The sequence below is a fragment of the Castor canadensis genome, chromosome 12 (genome assembly GCF_047511655.1).
Source record: "Castor canadensis chromosome 12, mCasCan1.hap1v2, whole genome shotgun sequence".
NCBI classification, from domain to species: domain Eukaryota; kingdom Metazoa; phylum Chordata; class Mammalia; order Rodentia; family Castoridae; genus Castor; species Castor canadensis.
This window is the reverse complement of record NC_133397.1, coordinates 59,531,766-59,548,673: the sequence shown is the minus strand read 5'-3', so window position 1 is coordinate 59,548,673 and position 16,908 is coordinate 59,531,766. Positions and strand designations below refer to the sequence as shown.

The following is a 16,908-nucleotide window of genomic DNA, read 5'->3' as shown; positions in this document are numbered from 1 at the left end:
TGCAGGCATATGGGCACAGCAAAAATAAGTTGTAGACCATAAGTCTGCATTTTAATCCCTGACCTGGAGGGTCCCTGCCTCCTTTACTCGGATTGGTCAAGTTCAGTGCACAGTCTGCTCATGATTGGCTAATGCTACACTTGGAATTTGGGTGTGGGGTAGGTAGTAATTTAGGTGGGAAAACGGAGTTTAGTGAACAAGAACCCAGAACTGCAAGCAGCTAAGATGGAGACAGGCTTTGATAGAAAAGACTGTTTTCCCCACAGGAGTCGTAAGCAATTTTGAGTTAATTACCCGTATGTGGCATCTTTGAAGAAGACTTCGGGTAATTTTATGAAAAAATTGAAAATTAAACCATATTGAAAAAATACATTCTTCAGTAAAATACTGGTGTCACATAACAAGAGACAGATATGGCTAAGAAATTGATTAAAGTACAAAAATATATACTAAGAATATTCTACTTATGTCATTTTTAATATTTAAAAAATTTATAATGAAACATTAAATCTTGATTTATTTTATACACATATATATGTTAGTTTTTAGAATTCATTTTTAAAAAATTGTATGAGCAAAACAATTTCACAATTTGTTTTAATACAACAAAATCAATTCATTGGTTATTGGTTTTTAAATGTTAAAAATATTTATTTTTTATAATAAGCATATTTTATTATCATAAACCTAGAAAAGTTCTTACAATATATCATAGTTGAGTTCACTCCCTCCATCATTCTTTAGCTCTCTCTCCCATTCCTGGAATAGTTTCAACAAGTCTCATTTTTCCATTTTAATATTTCCACCACATTCACCCTCCTGTACCCTTTCCTTAATTCTTAAATAGAATAGAGTTCTCTTTCACTTTCAGAAGTGACCCAGTGTGGGGCTAAATGATGTGGCCACTCTGTCTATACATACAATATCTGAACATCCTGAATTCCTGAACACTTGCTTCTGAAGCTCATGGGTTTGTCCTTAGACTAAGAAATTTGGAACCTTTGGTTTACAGATGAGGCTGCCATGGACAGCCAGCTGAGTTCCTGAAAGCTGAGTCCACCATTGCCAGGAGACTACTGGAGAAATTCCAAGGTAGACAGCAATCAACTAAAAAGTGAACTCTGCATGCTTTTCAGGTATGGAGGGAAATTTTTCTCCCAGGAAATTGATTCTCCAAGAAGGATTTGAGAAAAGTATGCTGGGATTTGCAGTGTGATCTGCAAAGACCACACTGTAGGGGAAAGGGGAGTCCTAAAAGAGGACTTTAGATGCCCAAGAAAACAACTGCTGCAGAGTTGGACGTACCCAGTGCCTACCTACCACAGCGTGTGGCAAGCACATGTGGGGCACATTACATACATCTTTTCATTCTACCATGTGGGTGTGTTATTCCCACCTAGGGATGGAAACCTGAATCTTGCCCTTGGCTGGGAGCTCTGAGCTGCTGCACTACTGGTCTCCCTAGGTAGAGGGTTGTGGGGAGCATATACAGAAACAAAAGGCAAAAGGTGAAGAAGCCAGGCAAAGAAGTCATAGCTCCAAGTGGAGAAAACTACTTGTTTATATCAACCAGCATGAACAACCCCTTAACAGAATATGATGTTCATAAAAAATAGTTCAGGAGACACTTGAGAGCAGTGGTGTGCTAGAGGCCTCATTAATTCAACCAGAAACTAATGTGCCCTCTTTTGGGTGATGAGTGTGTGGAGAGCTGGAGATGGGGAATAATTATAAAATGGATTCAACTACCAACCATTCTCCAGAAGTTGACTTTGAAGTGGAATGTAGAAATAACACAGATAATCAGATCCACGGGCTGCTGGGAATGATGCAAACACATTATTCTCCCCAAATTAAAACACTCCATTCATGTACAGAGCTTGAAAATTCATTTCTCTGTAAAGGTCAAGAAAAGGAAACAGTGCTTGAATTTGATTATTAAGCCAGCTGTCAGTCACTGACAGTGACAGAGGCAGGAAGACATTTAAGGCAGGAAATCAGCCCCAATTAACATAATGGGATCTTTGCATCTCTAATCAGGATCTCCTCTTTCAGAAATACTTCATTTATCACAGAAAGAATGATGCCAAGTGGACATCCACTTTATTGTGTTCTGTAACTTGCTCTTTCAAGTAGCAAATCTAGCAGACACCATTTTAGTTTGCTAAGATGATGGATTTCAATAAAGCTGATAATTGTATTGCTCTGTCATTATTTGTCCATATTCTGAAGCAGGGCCTTAAAGCAAGATAAAGAAAGCATAAGATAAAAATTAGACCTCATCGCACTTCATTTTGATTATACATTTAGGCACGAGAGCTGGGTCAGGTAGGAGAACTGGTCCTATCCCTGATCCCATAACTACAAACTAAGGGTAGCTTCAAAAGTTAAAGAGAGCAGTCAAGGTAGACAGACTCCAAGACTTGAATTATTCTATAGCGTGAAAGAGAAAGAAGACCAAGTCACCTGCCAGCACCTCTTAGCACCACCACTGCTACTGTTTTTCCTCTGTAACTTTGTTGAACTCACTCTACCTCTTCAATGTTTATCAATTGCAAAATAGGAATGAGTTATCCCAAAAGGGAGTTACTAGTGATAAACTGAAAGTGGCCGTAGTTATGGGTGTTTTTACATTGTTATGCTTGTCTTTTTTCTCTGATTTTTCTGAAATGAAATTGTAAGCATATTATAAGATTTAAATATTCTTTGATCATTATACATCAAAGTTTCCTTATGTTTAAGTTATAGCTTACCTACTGATATTCTTTTGTTTTTTTTATGATACTTTAGACATGAGGTCACTACAAGAAAACAGTCCATCATTGTCTTAAATTGTAGTCTACATTGTTTCTCAATAAATTTTAAAGCTTCTGAGACCAAACACAATGGGTTTACATCTTGGTAAGTGCAGTCAAAACAAGCACAACCAGGAAATAAAAGGGTAGAGAAAGATTGATTACCTTGCAGCAGGTAAGGAGAGCACAGGAGTTATTTCCAAAGCAATATCTTCCCTGAACAAAAGATGGGGGGAGGGATTTTATTCTGAGTGCCTATCATATTCATCTAGGAAATCCTTTTTGGGTGGGCACATTCATGAGCATGCTCAGTTAAGGTGATAGTTCAAGAAGGAAAGATGACAGACTCATTTTTAGGCATGCTTAGCTCAAGGTCATAGAATATGTTAGAAAGGTGAAAATAGCAGGCAGGACATGCTTAGCTTTCATTGTAAATTTTCAGCTGAAATAAGGAAAGGGCACTTTGAAGGTATGTTAATATAGGAGCTTGCCCCTAAAGGGGCCTGCCTCACTTAATAGCCAGCTTTTCTTTCTGCAGCAAAATTAAGTGACAATGATACTTTTACTACTTTCATGCAATACATGTTCCCTGGTGAAACAAATCCTTTCTGAGGTTATTGTCTGACCAAGTTAATGGGCTATTCAGAAAAGTTTTAGAATATTACCTAACCTGTCATCAATTTGAGGAACTGCTTTACTTAAGGATCAGAATTAGTCATATTCTCAATAGTTTAAAATTATTTGAGTATAATGCCCATAGAGAAGAAATGACATTTTCAAATTAGATCAAATTAGATGAAAAAGAACTTTAAAAATGTAGGCAAAGAAGTTCTGTTTTTAAGTTTAGTATTTCTCTCTTACACATATAACAGCATATAAAATAACATTTTGTTAATATGCATACAAATTCTTCATTATTTTCATTTAAAGTTTTATGATGTTTAATCATTTGGGTGCTATTAATGGTTATGACAGAAATGTTTAGAATGAGCCAGAAGCTGTGGCTCAAACTTATAATCCTAGCTACTTGAGAGGTGGAGATCTGAAGAAATCAAGGTTTGAGGCCAGCCCAGGCAAAAAGTAGGTGAGACCCTGTGTCAACCAATAAAAGCTGCGGCAATGGTGTGTGCCTGTCATCTTAGCTAAGCATAAATAGGAAAATCATAGTCTAGGCCAGTTCAGGCATAAATTTGAAGACCCTACTGGGAATATACATAAAAGCAAAAAGGGTTCAAGTGGTAGATTGCCTGCCTAACCTGACAAGGCCCTAAGTTCAAACTCCAGTACTGACAGAGAGAGAAGGAGGGAGGGAGGGAGGGTAGAAAAGAAGGAAGATAGGAAGGAAGGAAAGAAGGAAGGAAGAAGGAAGGAAGAAAGGAAGGAAGGAAGGAAGGAAGGAAGGAAGGAAGGAAGTTTAGAATGTTCCCTGTGCTATGGATTTATGTATCTCTCAGATAATATGGATTTGGATTCTATTGACTAGAGTGTAATTTACTTTTTCTTTAGAGTATTCATTTCTCAAAATCACAAGACCTAAATCCAATTCACGTGAACTAACATTTACAGAGAATCAGCTATGTATGCTGCACTGGGCTAAGTACTGTGTGAGAAAAAGAAAGCAGTCCTCACCCTGAAGAAAACTAGACCCTCAGTGACTTTCTAGTATGATCACCATTTCTCTGCTATCTTAGACTATTCTCAGTAAGTTGGTCTAACTTGAGAGAAGATAAACTCTATGTCCCAGTGACCACATGGAAGAAAGCAAGCTTGTTTCACACAGGTGACAGGAACTTTTCCTACAACAGTGGTCAATCTTACCCCGGTTCCATTCTCTTCTTATTCTGTGCATCCTTGTGAATTAACTTCATCTTGACTTGAACTTTGTACTCTGCTTTCATATTTCCTTTTTCATCTTATGCATTTTTGTAAACTGCCTTGGGCCCTTAATAGAATGAGGCAGGGTATAAATCTACAAAAGCCCACGGAGAGCAGCAAGGGCTTGTAGGCAAAGGAAGAGGCTGGCCAGTGTTTACACACTCCCCTATCCTGAAAAGTTCAGTCATTAGAGTTGAAGATCATGAGGCACTGCCCCATCCTGGGCGATGAAATGCTGTTTCCACTAGCATTTAAGGGTAAATTGCATTTCATCTCACTGCACTATAGCCACAATTGTAGAAAATATAAATACTTGAGGTTTTTTTTAATTAAAGGGAAGGTTTTGAGTTTGCTGTGTTCCAGCTGGAACTTTCAGCATGGACTTAGTTTTGCCAGAAACTTCCTGTTTTCTAGTCTTCAATTTGTCCTTCCAGAGTGGGAGGAAGATTTCCAAAAGAACTAAGACCTTGGGGCTGGGGTGTGTGGCTCAGTGGTAGAGCACTTGCCTAGCATGCAGAAGGTACTGTGTTCTACTTTCAGCACTGGAAAAAAACAATAAAATCCTCAATTGAGATCTTTTCCTGAACTTGTTTAAAGTTGGCAACAGGGAAAAAGAAATATAAAATGTGTGTCAGACACTTGCATTAGCTAGTTAAAAGAAATACATCTCAAGCAAGGAAGAACAAATGGTGTCTTTTCTAGTCTGCTTCCAAGCAGACTCCCAAGTTCAGCCCCAGGCATTATCAGGTTATGGCAGGTGAAGAAATATGGTATGACAAGAGCTGGCACTTGCTCATAGGGAATATTGACCTTGGCTTTTATGCTTATTTATCTTCGCTGCTTGAGAACTTCATTTCTCCCTCCCTTTGCACTGTTTATTCCAAGAAAGCCCAACCTTGGTGTTCTGAATCTGGGCCCTGTGCCCAAGAGATTAGTTAATGCATTTGTATATGTAAGCTGGGCTGAGAAATAGCAGTTGCCAGGCAGCAAAAAGACAACTACCCACCCTCCCATAAACATGAGTTGAGTTCAGAACCAGTTTAGAACAAACCAAGGGGTAGGATATTATAGGGTGAGCTCTGGGACAGCAGGGTTTTATGTCACCTGAATGCCTAAACAGAGCTTGGAGGTCTGGCAGAGTGGTTCAAGTGGTAGAGCTCCTGCCTAGCAAGTGTAAGGCCCTGAGTTCAAACTCCACTACTGCCAATAATAATAATAATAATAATAATAATAATAATCAAACAGAACGTGGTATTTAGTGGAAGCTCAATATATATATAATTGTTGAATAAATAAATGAATACTAGGAGTTACACAGGCCAGCACAACTTCATAGTATTGGTTTTAGTGGTCACAGATCACAAAAGTAAATATCATTTACTATGCTAAAATTGAGTTAACAAATTCAGTAGGTCCAGGTTATGCAGTCCCCTTAATAGCCACAGTTCCTAAACCTAGTTCTTTGCTTTCCTGACTTTATAGCATTGGAAGCCCTTAAGTGACTTGGGAAATGATGCCAGAGTAGAAGAGGTCCCAGTCAACAACCCCACTGCAGTGGCCAAAACAGAAGTTGAATTACCCCTTTCTGCCTCTATCTTCTGCCCTGAGATTGTGTCTGTGACTTCTCTGCAGAGTTGCCTCTGACCTGTCCTCAACCCCATTTCTCCCGAATGCAGCTGGTATGAGAAGTTATGGGTAGGCTTGATTCCCAGTAATGTCCCCTGGGAATCTGGGCACTCTGTCTTAGCCTGTCCCACTCATGCCTCTTTGGAACTGTCAAGAACATCCTTGAAGAAAGGATACAGTGCTCCTCAGACTGCAGGTGGTGTAGCCTTTGTGGCTGCTGTTCTGCTTCCTACCTCTGGAGTCAAGTTGCTTCTTCACCTACAATGCAAGTTCAACCTAAAACTTCCCTCCAAGCTGCCGTTGCTTAAAGCTACACACACACAAAATCTCGCACAATAAGCCACATACACGTTGGTGTAGTGTGTCGCACACCAGGGTCTTAAGATCTGAAGAACTTTCATCCTTTGTGAAGTCCCAAGCATTGAGAAGGTAATTGTACCCCAAATAAATTCTGAGACTCATTCAGCAAAGTACCAGAACATCATGTTAGAGCATTGTCAGATGTTTTAAAAGACAAGCATTAACTTTTCAACACTTCTACCTCAGTTTGCCTCCTCAATGACTAACTTTTGAAGAGAGAACAGGAAAAGAAGGATCATAGCAATTAATGACTAAAAGGTTCTCAATTAAATGACTATAGTGCTGATTATATAGCTTAGTCATAATTTATGTTTTAATGTAATAAAGAAAAGCCTCTTTCCCCCTTTTTTTTGTTGTATGCAACAGACATCAGTTCTGGGTACTTGAGGAAAATTAAAAAAGATCCTGGGGTAATCTGATCAAAGGAGGGTTTGACCAGTCAAGGAACCAAGACAATTGCAAAGCCTCAGTGTTAGAGGTTTGGGTATCTGCTGTCCAAAGTCTGCAGGGTGAAGTACCCTAGTTCTGACTTCTTCTCTGTCCTCATCCAGTACAAATTCCCTAGAAAAAGCACTTGATTGTTTCAGCTTGGATCAAAGACCAGTTATTCTCAGAGAGGGAAAATTATGGGGTGGGATAGCCTTCCCAAGGCAAGCTTGGAAAGTTCTTAAAACAAATAAAGGGTGGTTATCATTGACATAACACAGGGAATTTCATCAACTACCCTGTCATTCTGATAGGACCAATATTTCAATTTTGTTAATACAAAATTTCTTTGATGGAGTGCTGATGATTTTTACTGGTTTTGGGGAAGTAGACAGGTATGAGTTTAGAGGGAGAAATAAAGCTTGGGAAGAATAAACGTGTTCGTGGTTGGGGAATGTTTATATAAATACCCAGACTGCTAATTCCAAACAGTTGATGATTTCATAGACCAGTAAACCTGCTAAATCACAAAAGTGCATCTCTTTATCAAGCGGCATGGGTAATATGTAGGCATAGGGGTTAGCGCCATCTTAAAATGTCTGCCATTGTTTAGAAATAAAAAGTGCAGTTGTGTAAGAAGAAGGAAATCAAGCAGATTGATCTGTGACTATTAATTAGAGCTGCCAAGCAACATGACTGTATCTCCTGTCAATTAGTACTTCTCTATCAACACTGTCAAGGAAGGTAAACTTCTCTAGCACATAATCAAAGTGTCCTGGACAGAGTTGCTCAATCTCAGTTTTGGAACAACACATTTCTTTTTTAAAGCAAAAGAGATAAATTTCACCGATATTCTTTCATTAAGCTAGCATTAACATAATTGGGCAATATTCCAGACTCTCCACGAAGCACTGGGGTAAGGTTGGAGGTTGTTTGGATCATAATTAGTTCATGATCTTCAATTTGCCTTTCCTTATCCTCCTGGATTTTCCCTTTCCATGCTGTAATACTATCCCAGTGTTCACCTGCTGATCCAATGATGTGAACATAGTGGAAGCATCCAAGCACTAAGATGTCTAGAGAAACCAGATCATTCATTGTTCACAGTGGAGATGGAACTTCACAAAATGTCAGGAGATTCCCAGAAGGTGAGATACCTTCAGAGATAAAGGCTGAAGATGCAGCACCAAGCTGGCTCATCCTACTTGACCTTATAATATTCCTCCACCTCCAACTTCCACAAACTCCCCAGTCAACATGGTCTTACAGGGTTGTAAATGCCTAGAATTTAGAGGATATGGGAGATGTGTAGTTGTCATATTTGGACTAGGGCATCCATTGCTTAACACCTTGGACATGGGTTATGCCTTAAATCCATAAAATCTCCTACGATTCTACCAGTTAAATAGTTTATATTTTAACTCATGTGTTGGCAAAACCCCACAGGTCATGGATTTAGAGGCATTAATCCTGGTTACCAAAATCGTTCTTGTTGATAGAAATGTTACTATAGCATCAGAAATAACAAAAGAATTCCTTACCAGGTCTCTGAGGCCTTTAACTTGAAACTACATGTTGTCTCTTTCACTTCCAGACTCAATAAGTAACCCCAGGAATATATATTTTGGACACAAGTGGTACTTGAACGCATTCTTCTAATAAGATTCAGCCAATAGTACGTAGACTGAATTTGACAGTCCACCCCAATACCCTTCCATTCCCAAATCCATTCTTATTCTCTGGAGTAAGTGCTGTAACAGTGACCTGTGTAACTCTTGGTCATCTTTCTATTCATATGTAAATAAATATACACAGATACACTTCCTACATAGAAGTACTGGGTTAATTATTCATTGGTGTCCTTTCTAAATAAACAACAGGGCTGGGGTATGGCTCAAGTGGCTAAGTGCCTTCCTAAACAAACACCATTTCTTGGTGATCTTTCCATTTCAATACATGAGTCAACCCCCTCTTTCTTTTCAGTGATGCCTGGGATAGAACCCAGGGCCTTGCACATGCTAGGAAAGTGCTCTACCATTGAACTACATCCCCAGCCTCCATCTTTCTTAATCATGGCATAATATTCCATAGTATAGATGCTACATCATTTCACACCATTTCCTACTGATTGAAATTTAGTTTATTTCCTTTTGCCTGTGTTTGTTTTCTTATTTTCCTTTGTTCTCTTATTACAGATAACAGCTGGACTTCCTGATGTAGTCAGCTTTACATTGAGATGCAAATGTTTCCTAAAACAGGAACAGCTGAGTCAAATATTTCAATATTGATTGCTATTGTTAAATCGTCTTCCAGAAAGACCTGACCATTACCACTTTCTTGTTATTGCTGAAAGTTACAAATGCTTTAGATGTGAAAACTTGATGATCAAGAGCTATTTCATCTTTTTAATTTACGTCTATGGGTTTTGGAAGGACTGAACATGTTTTCACATACACAAGGGCAAACTGTTTATCTTCTATGAATTATTTGTCTCTTGCCCATTTTTCTTTTACATCATTTAAGGAGCTTTTTATTTGTGCCTCAAATATCTTCTCCCAGTCTGTTGCTTTATTGTAACAAAGATTTCTTAATTTCTATGAGTGAAATATTTCCATTTTTTCTTTATTGATTCTGAGCATTTTCCTGAACGTTAGGCTAAAGAATATTTTACAATTCCTTTTATTATTTTTTCTCCATGTTTGCTTTTAATCTACCTGAATTTTGTTTTCCAGATGTTGAGGCAAGACTATAATTTCACCACTTTTCAAATCTCTCAGTTGGCTTAAAATTGAAATTTTACCATAAACTCATATATAGATGTACACATATGTGTGTGTATGTGTGTATAATATGTTTGATCTGTTTACAGAGTTTCTAGTCTCTGTTTTATTCATTTGCCTCTTCCTGAACCAAAACCATTTTTTCTTTAAAGTGTATATTACTCTCTTGTTTTGATACAGATATTTTGACAGGGTTGATAAGTCTCCCCATTGCTTTTGTTCAAAAATTATCAATTTTCCTTGAGCACTTTTTCCTTAAAAAGAACTTTAGAGCCAGGTTTCAGTGGCTCTACTCAGAAGGCAGATAGTGAGACTTGATCGCTAAAAAACCTATCACATAAAAAAAGGGCTGGCGGAGTGGCTCAAGGAGTAGGCCCTGAGTTCAAACTCCAGTACTACAAAAAAAAAAAAAAAAAAAAGAACTTGAGAATCAGATTCTAAATCTGTAAACTATCCATTTGAAGTTTGAATGAGATTGCACTAAACATACTTCAGGGAGAATTTATACCTTTCAATGTTGCATTTTTCTATTTAGAAATATAGTACTCATCTCCATTTATGGCATCCTCATGTCCTTTAAAATTTTAATGTCTTAATTGTATAGGTCTTACACAATTGTATTAGGTTTATTACTAGGCATTTTGGTTCTTGTTGATCTAAATAAGATCTTCATTCATCATATTTTTCTGGCTAGTTACTGCTGTTGTACAGTGACGTTAAGATGACGCTGTATTTAGCAATTTAAAAAAACTTGCTAAATTTAACTTTTTTTTGGAGCTACTGGTGTTTGAATCAAGGCTTCACACTGACTAGGCAGGTGCTTTATGGCTTGAGCCACACCTCCAGACATTTTTGCTCTGGTATTTTGGAGATAGGGTCTCGCTTTTTATCCAGGTCAGCCTGTACCACATCCTTCTATTTAAGCTTCCTGTCATCTCTGTGATGACCGGTGCATGCCACCATTCCTAGTTTTTTTCCTGTGAGATTGCGTCTCGTGAACTTTTTGCTCTGACTGGCCTGGAACTGCAATCCTCCTGATTTCAGTCTCCCAAGGATAATTTAAATAATTTTTCACTTGACATTTTTGTCCTTTCTAAGCAGAAAAAAACTACCACTTTTTTCCTATGCAATACATTTCATTTTTTCTTTTTCTATTATCCAAAGAATACCCAGAAGAACATGAAATATTTGAGGTGATAGTGGACATATCTTGCTATTTTGTTTGTTTTTTTAAAGACAGGGTCTTTTTTAAAGACAGGAGCAACTACTTAGGATTTTTACATCTATGTTCATAGTAAGATTAGTTTGTAAGGTTTTTAATGCTGTCTTCAGCTGATTTGAAGAACTGTGAAGGTTTCATGTTTTTCTACACCTATGATAATTCTAACAGAAGAATTATTTGTTGAATAAAGGTTTAATAGAATTCACATGCAATACCTAGGATCCAGTACTGTACTAGGAGTAGACCTCTGAATACTTTTCATCTATTTGGATTTTTTAAATCTGTTAAATTTTAATAAATTGTATTTTTCTAGAAAGTCGCATTCATCTAGATTTGCAAATTTATTGACATGAAGCTGTACATATCCCCTTACAAAATTTAAGACATCTATATTTATAGTTCTGTTACCATTTCTAATATTTGTATGTTTTGCTGAGTTGTCTATTTTATTGATCATTTCAAAGACTATTTTATGTTTTATTGATCAAGTCTACTGCTTATTTTAGTTTTTCATAATAATTTATTTTATTAATTCTGTCCTGCTTTCCTTGGGTTTATTTGGATACTTTTGAGTAGCTTTTTTCAGTTAATTTAGTTTTAAACTTTTTCCTATCATAAACATTTAAAACTAAATATTATTTGCCTTCAAGTACATCTTACTTGATATGTGGCATTATACTCTCATTGCTGTTTATTTATAGTGTTTTACAATACCTTTCTGATTTTTTTCCTCACAAGGATGGTTTTAATCTATTCAAAATAACAGATTAAATTGTACATTGGGTATATTTTCCTATCCTTTAGGTATTAATTTTAAGTCTATTACAATATGAGGTCTTTATTGTGGCTCCACAGATATGATTCTACCCTTGGCACATTATCTAAGGAAGTTCTCTGACTGTAGTTGGCACCAACGTGAACTACTAAGCTAATGCCTAATGGAGTTTAAAATCTCAATGATAATATATGATGCCGGTCGAAGTCCTGAACTTGTCGTTTTGTGGTTTCAGAGTACTGGCTCTTCTCTTTTATGGATTTCTTTTATGCCTCATGAAAAATGAAAGTTTCACAGACTAACCCTAAACTTTGGAATGATTACTTTTGAGATGCCTCTGAATGTGCTTGATTCTCATTGCTGGGGGGCCAGGCTGCTCACTGGTGATCATTGGAAATGGGCCCTCACTGCCTCTCCAAGAAATGCTCTTTCAACAGCATCTCATCTTTGATGCCAGAAAGTAGTGTGGGGGGTTCAATTTAATACTAATACCAGTGCCCCATCTGAGAAATCTTGACCCAGTAAGTCTGTGATGGAGCACTTATTTTAGAGTTTCATAGGGGATTCTAATGCACAGCAACTTGAGAATCACCTTTTTAATAAGTTAAATTAAAAAATGTTAGCCAAGTACAAATATCCATTCTCTAACACTTACAACTTTCACAATCTCTCCCTCTACATATTCCTTCTACTTGCCTATAAAACATTTCCTGTGTTCTCACTGCAATAATAATACAATAAAATATATGTATAATTTATACATGTGTGAAATACCAAGTTGAATTCCCCTTTGAACAATAAATACACTTAATAAAATGAAGGGCAGAAAGGTAAAACAGATCCTGTTTTACCAATGGGAAAATGGGTGGGTATCAATGGGAGGGGGAAGGTAAATGGAGAGGGTGAAGGAAGGTGAATATGGTCAATGAATTTTGTATACTTGTATAAAAATTGAACAGAGAAATCCATTGAAATTGTTCTAAGAAGGGGGTGAGGAGGAATGAGTAGAATGATGGAGGGGGTGAATCTAATTAAGACACATTATATAAATGTCACAATGAAATCCCCCTGTACAACTAACATACACTAATTTTAAGAAGGAAAGTGAACATGGAACTAGGCAAAACAAACAAAATCCTCTGTGCTTTCACTAATCTCTAAACTTTTCTGGAGTGATTACAATGAATAGCTTTATTTTCTCTCCACCATGCTTCCTATAAACTCTGAAATCCTACTTCTGCCTATTCTATACTACCCATTTTGTCGAGTTCCTTAATATCCAATAGTCATATGTCCATTCAACAAGTATACATTAAGCACCAGTTATGTTCCAGGTATTGAGCAGGTACAAGAACAGCTATGCTCTTAGCACCAAGGATTAGCAGTGAAGGAAGTAAGCAAAAATCTGTTCTGATGGAATCTACATTCTAATGGAGGGAGAATGAAAAATAAATTACATGGTATTAATATTAGGAAACAAGTGTATGGGAAAAGTAAAACTGGGGATGGGTGATCAGGAGTTTTGGGGGGGACTTGAGGAAGCTGAAATGTTAAGGTGATCTAGGTGGACCTTTTATATGTAGAAAAATTCTTAAAGGAGTTGAATACATATCCTAGTAGCCCAAATAAATTGTAAGCACATTTTTATGTCTCCAATTTCCCAAGGTCCTAGGAAATCCTCCTCCTCTCAAAAGATCAACCAAAAATATCTTTTTTTAGGATTAAGCATGTTAGTGAGAAATGTGTTATGTGATGACTTTTTGTATGATTAAGGAAGGTGGAATACAGTTTAAAGTCCATAAACATCATGACAGGCACAGCTGGTTCTTACCTGCTATTTGGGACAGTAATTCATTTTTAAAAATTGAGTTTCGTTAACATTGCTCTTGAGATCACTGACAGACCAATGACATCCCTCAATTTTGGAACTCACAGATTTAAACACAGTCCAATTACTAGTGGCAAATTTTCATTACATTACAATTAATTAAGATGTATATTTTATACATTAGTTTTACTTAAGTGTCTTTGTAAAAGTTGCATCAAGCTATCCTTAACAGCTACTGTGAACTCTACTAATGCAACTACCAAGAATACCTTTTGATAATAATTTTTTTTAATTCCTAAAAGAGTGGTGTTAGCCTTTGCATTTTTTTATTAATGACAGCTTTACTGAGATATGTAATTCATGTAACATAAAATTCACTCTATGAAAGTGCATAATTCAGTGGTTTTCAGTATTTTTACAGAGCTGTAGAACTATCATCCCTATCTAATTTTGGAACATTTTTATCACTCAAAAAGAAACCTTACACCCATTAGCAGTCTCTTCCATTCCACTTGCCCAGGTAACTAGCAACTATACATCTTTCTGTCTCTAAGGGTTTTCCTGTTTTAGAAATCCCATATAAGTGACATTGTGGACAGTTTTAGGTGGATATGTTTTCACTTCCCTCAGGTAAATACTTAGGGGTGGATTAAAGAATCCTTTAAGGATTTCTCAGGTTTGTCAGGCCACAAAACTAAAGAGACATCAGAAGAGAAAAGTGAGTTCCCAAATAATGACAGTCAGAATATTAGGTAATAGTCTAGAGAAATATTTATCTTATCCTTGCTTCATTTTAAATAAGTTTTACTATTATGTGATTATTTGGAGAGAGATTTAAAGTACCAAGAAAACAATATTGTGAATATGTTTTGTGCTTTTTTAAGATATAAAATTTTGGGTTTCCTTACAGTAGAAAATAATGAGGATGCCTTTGGTTTAATGATTTATGATTTTAATAATATACCTCCTGATCTGTGTATGCATACCTATTATTAAAAATTCTAAATTATATTTTAAAAATTCCAAGTCATCTAAGATGAAGAGTATTACTAAGCCTAAACGGGTTTAAGAAGAAAAATATGGAGATATATACGTCATTAAACCGGAGAATAAAGGGTTTCTTCTTGATCCAATGCCAGAATGTTGAACACTGGCAAAAACACTTGCTACTTTCATCAGAACTCAAAAGACCTAATGTCATTTGAGCAAATTACAGTTAAAAATCATTTCTGTATTCTTAATGTAAAGAGAGTACCAGTGAGGGTTAAAATGAGCAGGTAGGCCTTTAATTTGAAAAAAAAAAACAAACCTCAAATTCTTTGAGTTTTTCTACCTTTAAACTCAGGTATATAGTAAATTATAATTGTGGGACATAAAAACACATGCTCTGCCAGGTGAATATTTCTATAGCCTAGCTTGATCTATTTTTGGTATCCATTTGGCAATAATATCCTCAAGTTTCAAAGGATAAAAGTAGTGAAGTAAAAATGTAAAACTCACATCTAGGATACTAAAAAAAATAATAGCCAATATGTGATGGTTGTCATATTTAAGAGCCTGAGAAGTGAAAGAAGTATGCTTTCTCATTCATCATGTAATTTGTCTGGTTATACTTCCATAATACTCTATAAGACAGCATTGTTGGGAAAAAAAGACCAGTTTTATGCAACCTATGGTTTTTTATTACTAATATACAAGTATATGAAAATATCAGTTACCACTATTTAGCCTATTTGCTTCCTACTCTCAATACTTTAAATAGGAAAGAAAGCAAGGCAGACATTGCATTCTACCACTTCAGTGAAGGCTGACATTTCAATGTTTCACCTACAAAGAAGTCAATAGTAAAAGTCACAACTATCAAAGAAGGAAAACAATGATCCCTTAAGTACCTCCTTGTTCCTGACTTTCTCCCATAAAGAAAAAGTGAATGTGAGCTCTAAAAGAGCTAGTTTTTTCTTTTCATAAACGTTTTTGCTTCTTTTAGAAGCTCTTCCATGTCCTCCTTTTCTTCATCTTCTTTTCCTGGTTCCCAGTCAGAATCTTCATCTGTTGGCTCATTTTCCTCCTCATCTAGAAAGCTGTCATTCAGGTCACACTCACTGGGTTGCCCAACACCATCGTCTTCATCAAAAACTCTTCTTACTGAAAGGCAAAATATTGATACACACCACATCAATCGCAACTCAACCTGGGATCAGAGATGTTTGACTGTAAAGTGTCTTTTTGCATCAAGAAGAACTTTATTAATACATAGCTAACCATTTCACATTTCTAGAAAGGCACTAATATGACCACTTGTTATTTATTATTCTAAGTTTTCCTACCATGAGGCTCCTAAGAATAAACTGGCACATTACAGTCAAAATCATGATTCCTAAATTATAATCATAGCTATGGTACCCTACCACCCCTATGGTAGAATGTAATTTGTCCCAGTTATTCTTTGACCTTTTCTGATTTGATTATAATTCCCCTCTCTCACTCACTTGGCCAAAGAAATGAATAGAAGTAGTGTGTGCCACTTCCAAGTCGAAACTTGAAAACAAAATTTTAGGCGGGGGTGGGGGTGGGGGTGCAGTACTGGGTATCGAACTCAAGGCCTCATGTTTGCTAAGCAAGCACTCTAACACTTCAGTCACACCTCTAGTCCTTTTGCTTTTAGTTTGTTTTTGAGAGAGGGTCTTGTACTACCTTTGCAAGGGCTAGGAGATCCTCTTACCTCTACCTCCTGGGTAGTTGGAATTATAGGTATACACTAACATGCCTGCTAGAAACAAAACATTTAAGAAACAACTAGGAAGATTTTATCTGGAAATCATCTCAGTGACAGAGGACAATCCATGGTGAACAGCAGATGTACTGGTAAAAAATATTGAAGTCTGCTGGACAACTCAAAAAAGTGTTACCATGACTGAATTCTCTTCATATTGTTCCAACTCTTGTTACCCTTAATCTGAAATACTGGATCCTAAATTGTTGTAGGAGAAAGTTTGTTAAGTCTCACAAACTTATATGGACCTAGCATTTGTTTTCTGTCTATTCCTGTACCTTAAACAGCTACTAAAATGTAGATTCTATGTACCTCAACATAATAAAGGCTACATATGACAAGCCTACACCCAACATCATACTAAGTGGGGAAAAACTGAAAACATTCCCTTTAAAGTCAGGAACCATACAAGGGTGTCCACTCTCTCCATTCTTATTCAACACAGTCT

At 36.7% G+C, this 16,908-nt stretch overlaps 1 protein-coding gene across 2 annotated transcripts in view; it reads right to left on the bottom strand.

Moving 5' to 3' along the window:
- Nucleotides 1-536: 536 nt before the first annotated feature.
- Nucleotides 537-16,908, bottom strand: part of Aplf (aprataxin and PNKP like factor) — a 104,376-nt gene continuing 88,004 nt past the window's right edge. The window contains exon 10 of one of the 2 annotated variants that reach the window (XM_020177435.2): nt 537-15,832. In XM_020177435.2, coding sequence (XP_020033024.1) covers nt 15,636-15,832 — 197 coding nt within the window. In that variant the 3' untranslated portion in view covers nt 537-15,635. The remainder of the gene's footprint in view (nt 15,833-16,908) is intronic. The other variant, XM_020177434.2, reaches the window with a different exon arrangement.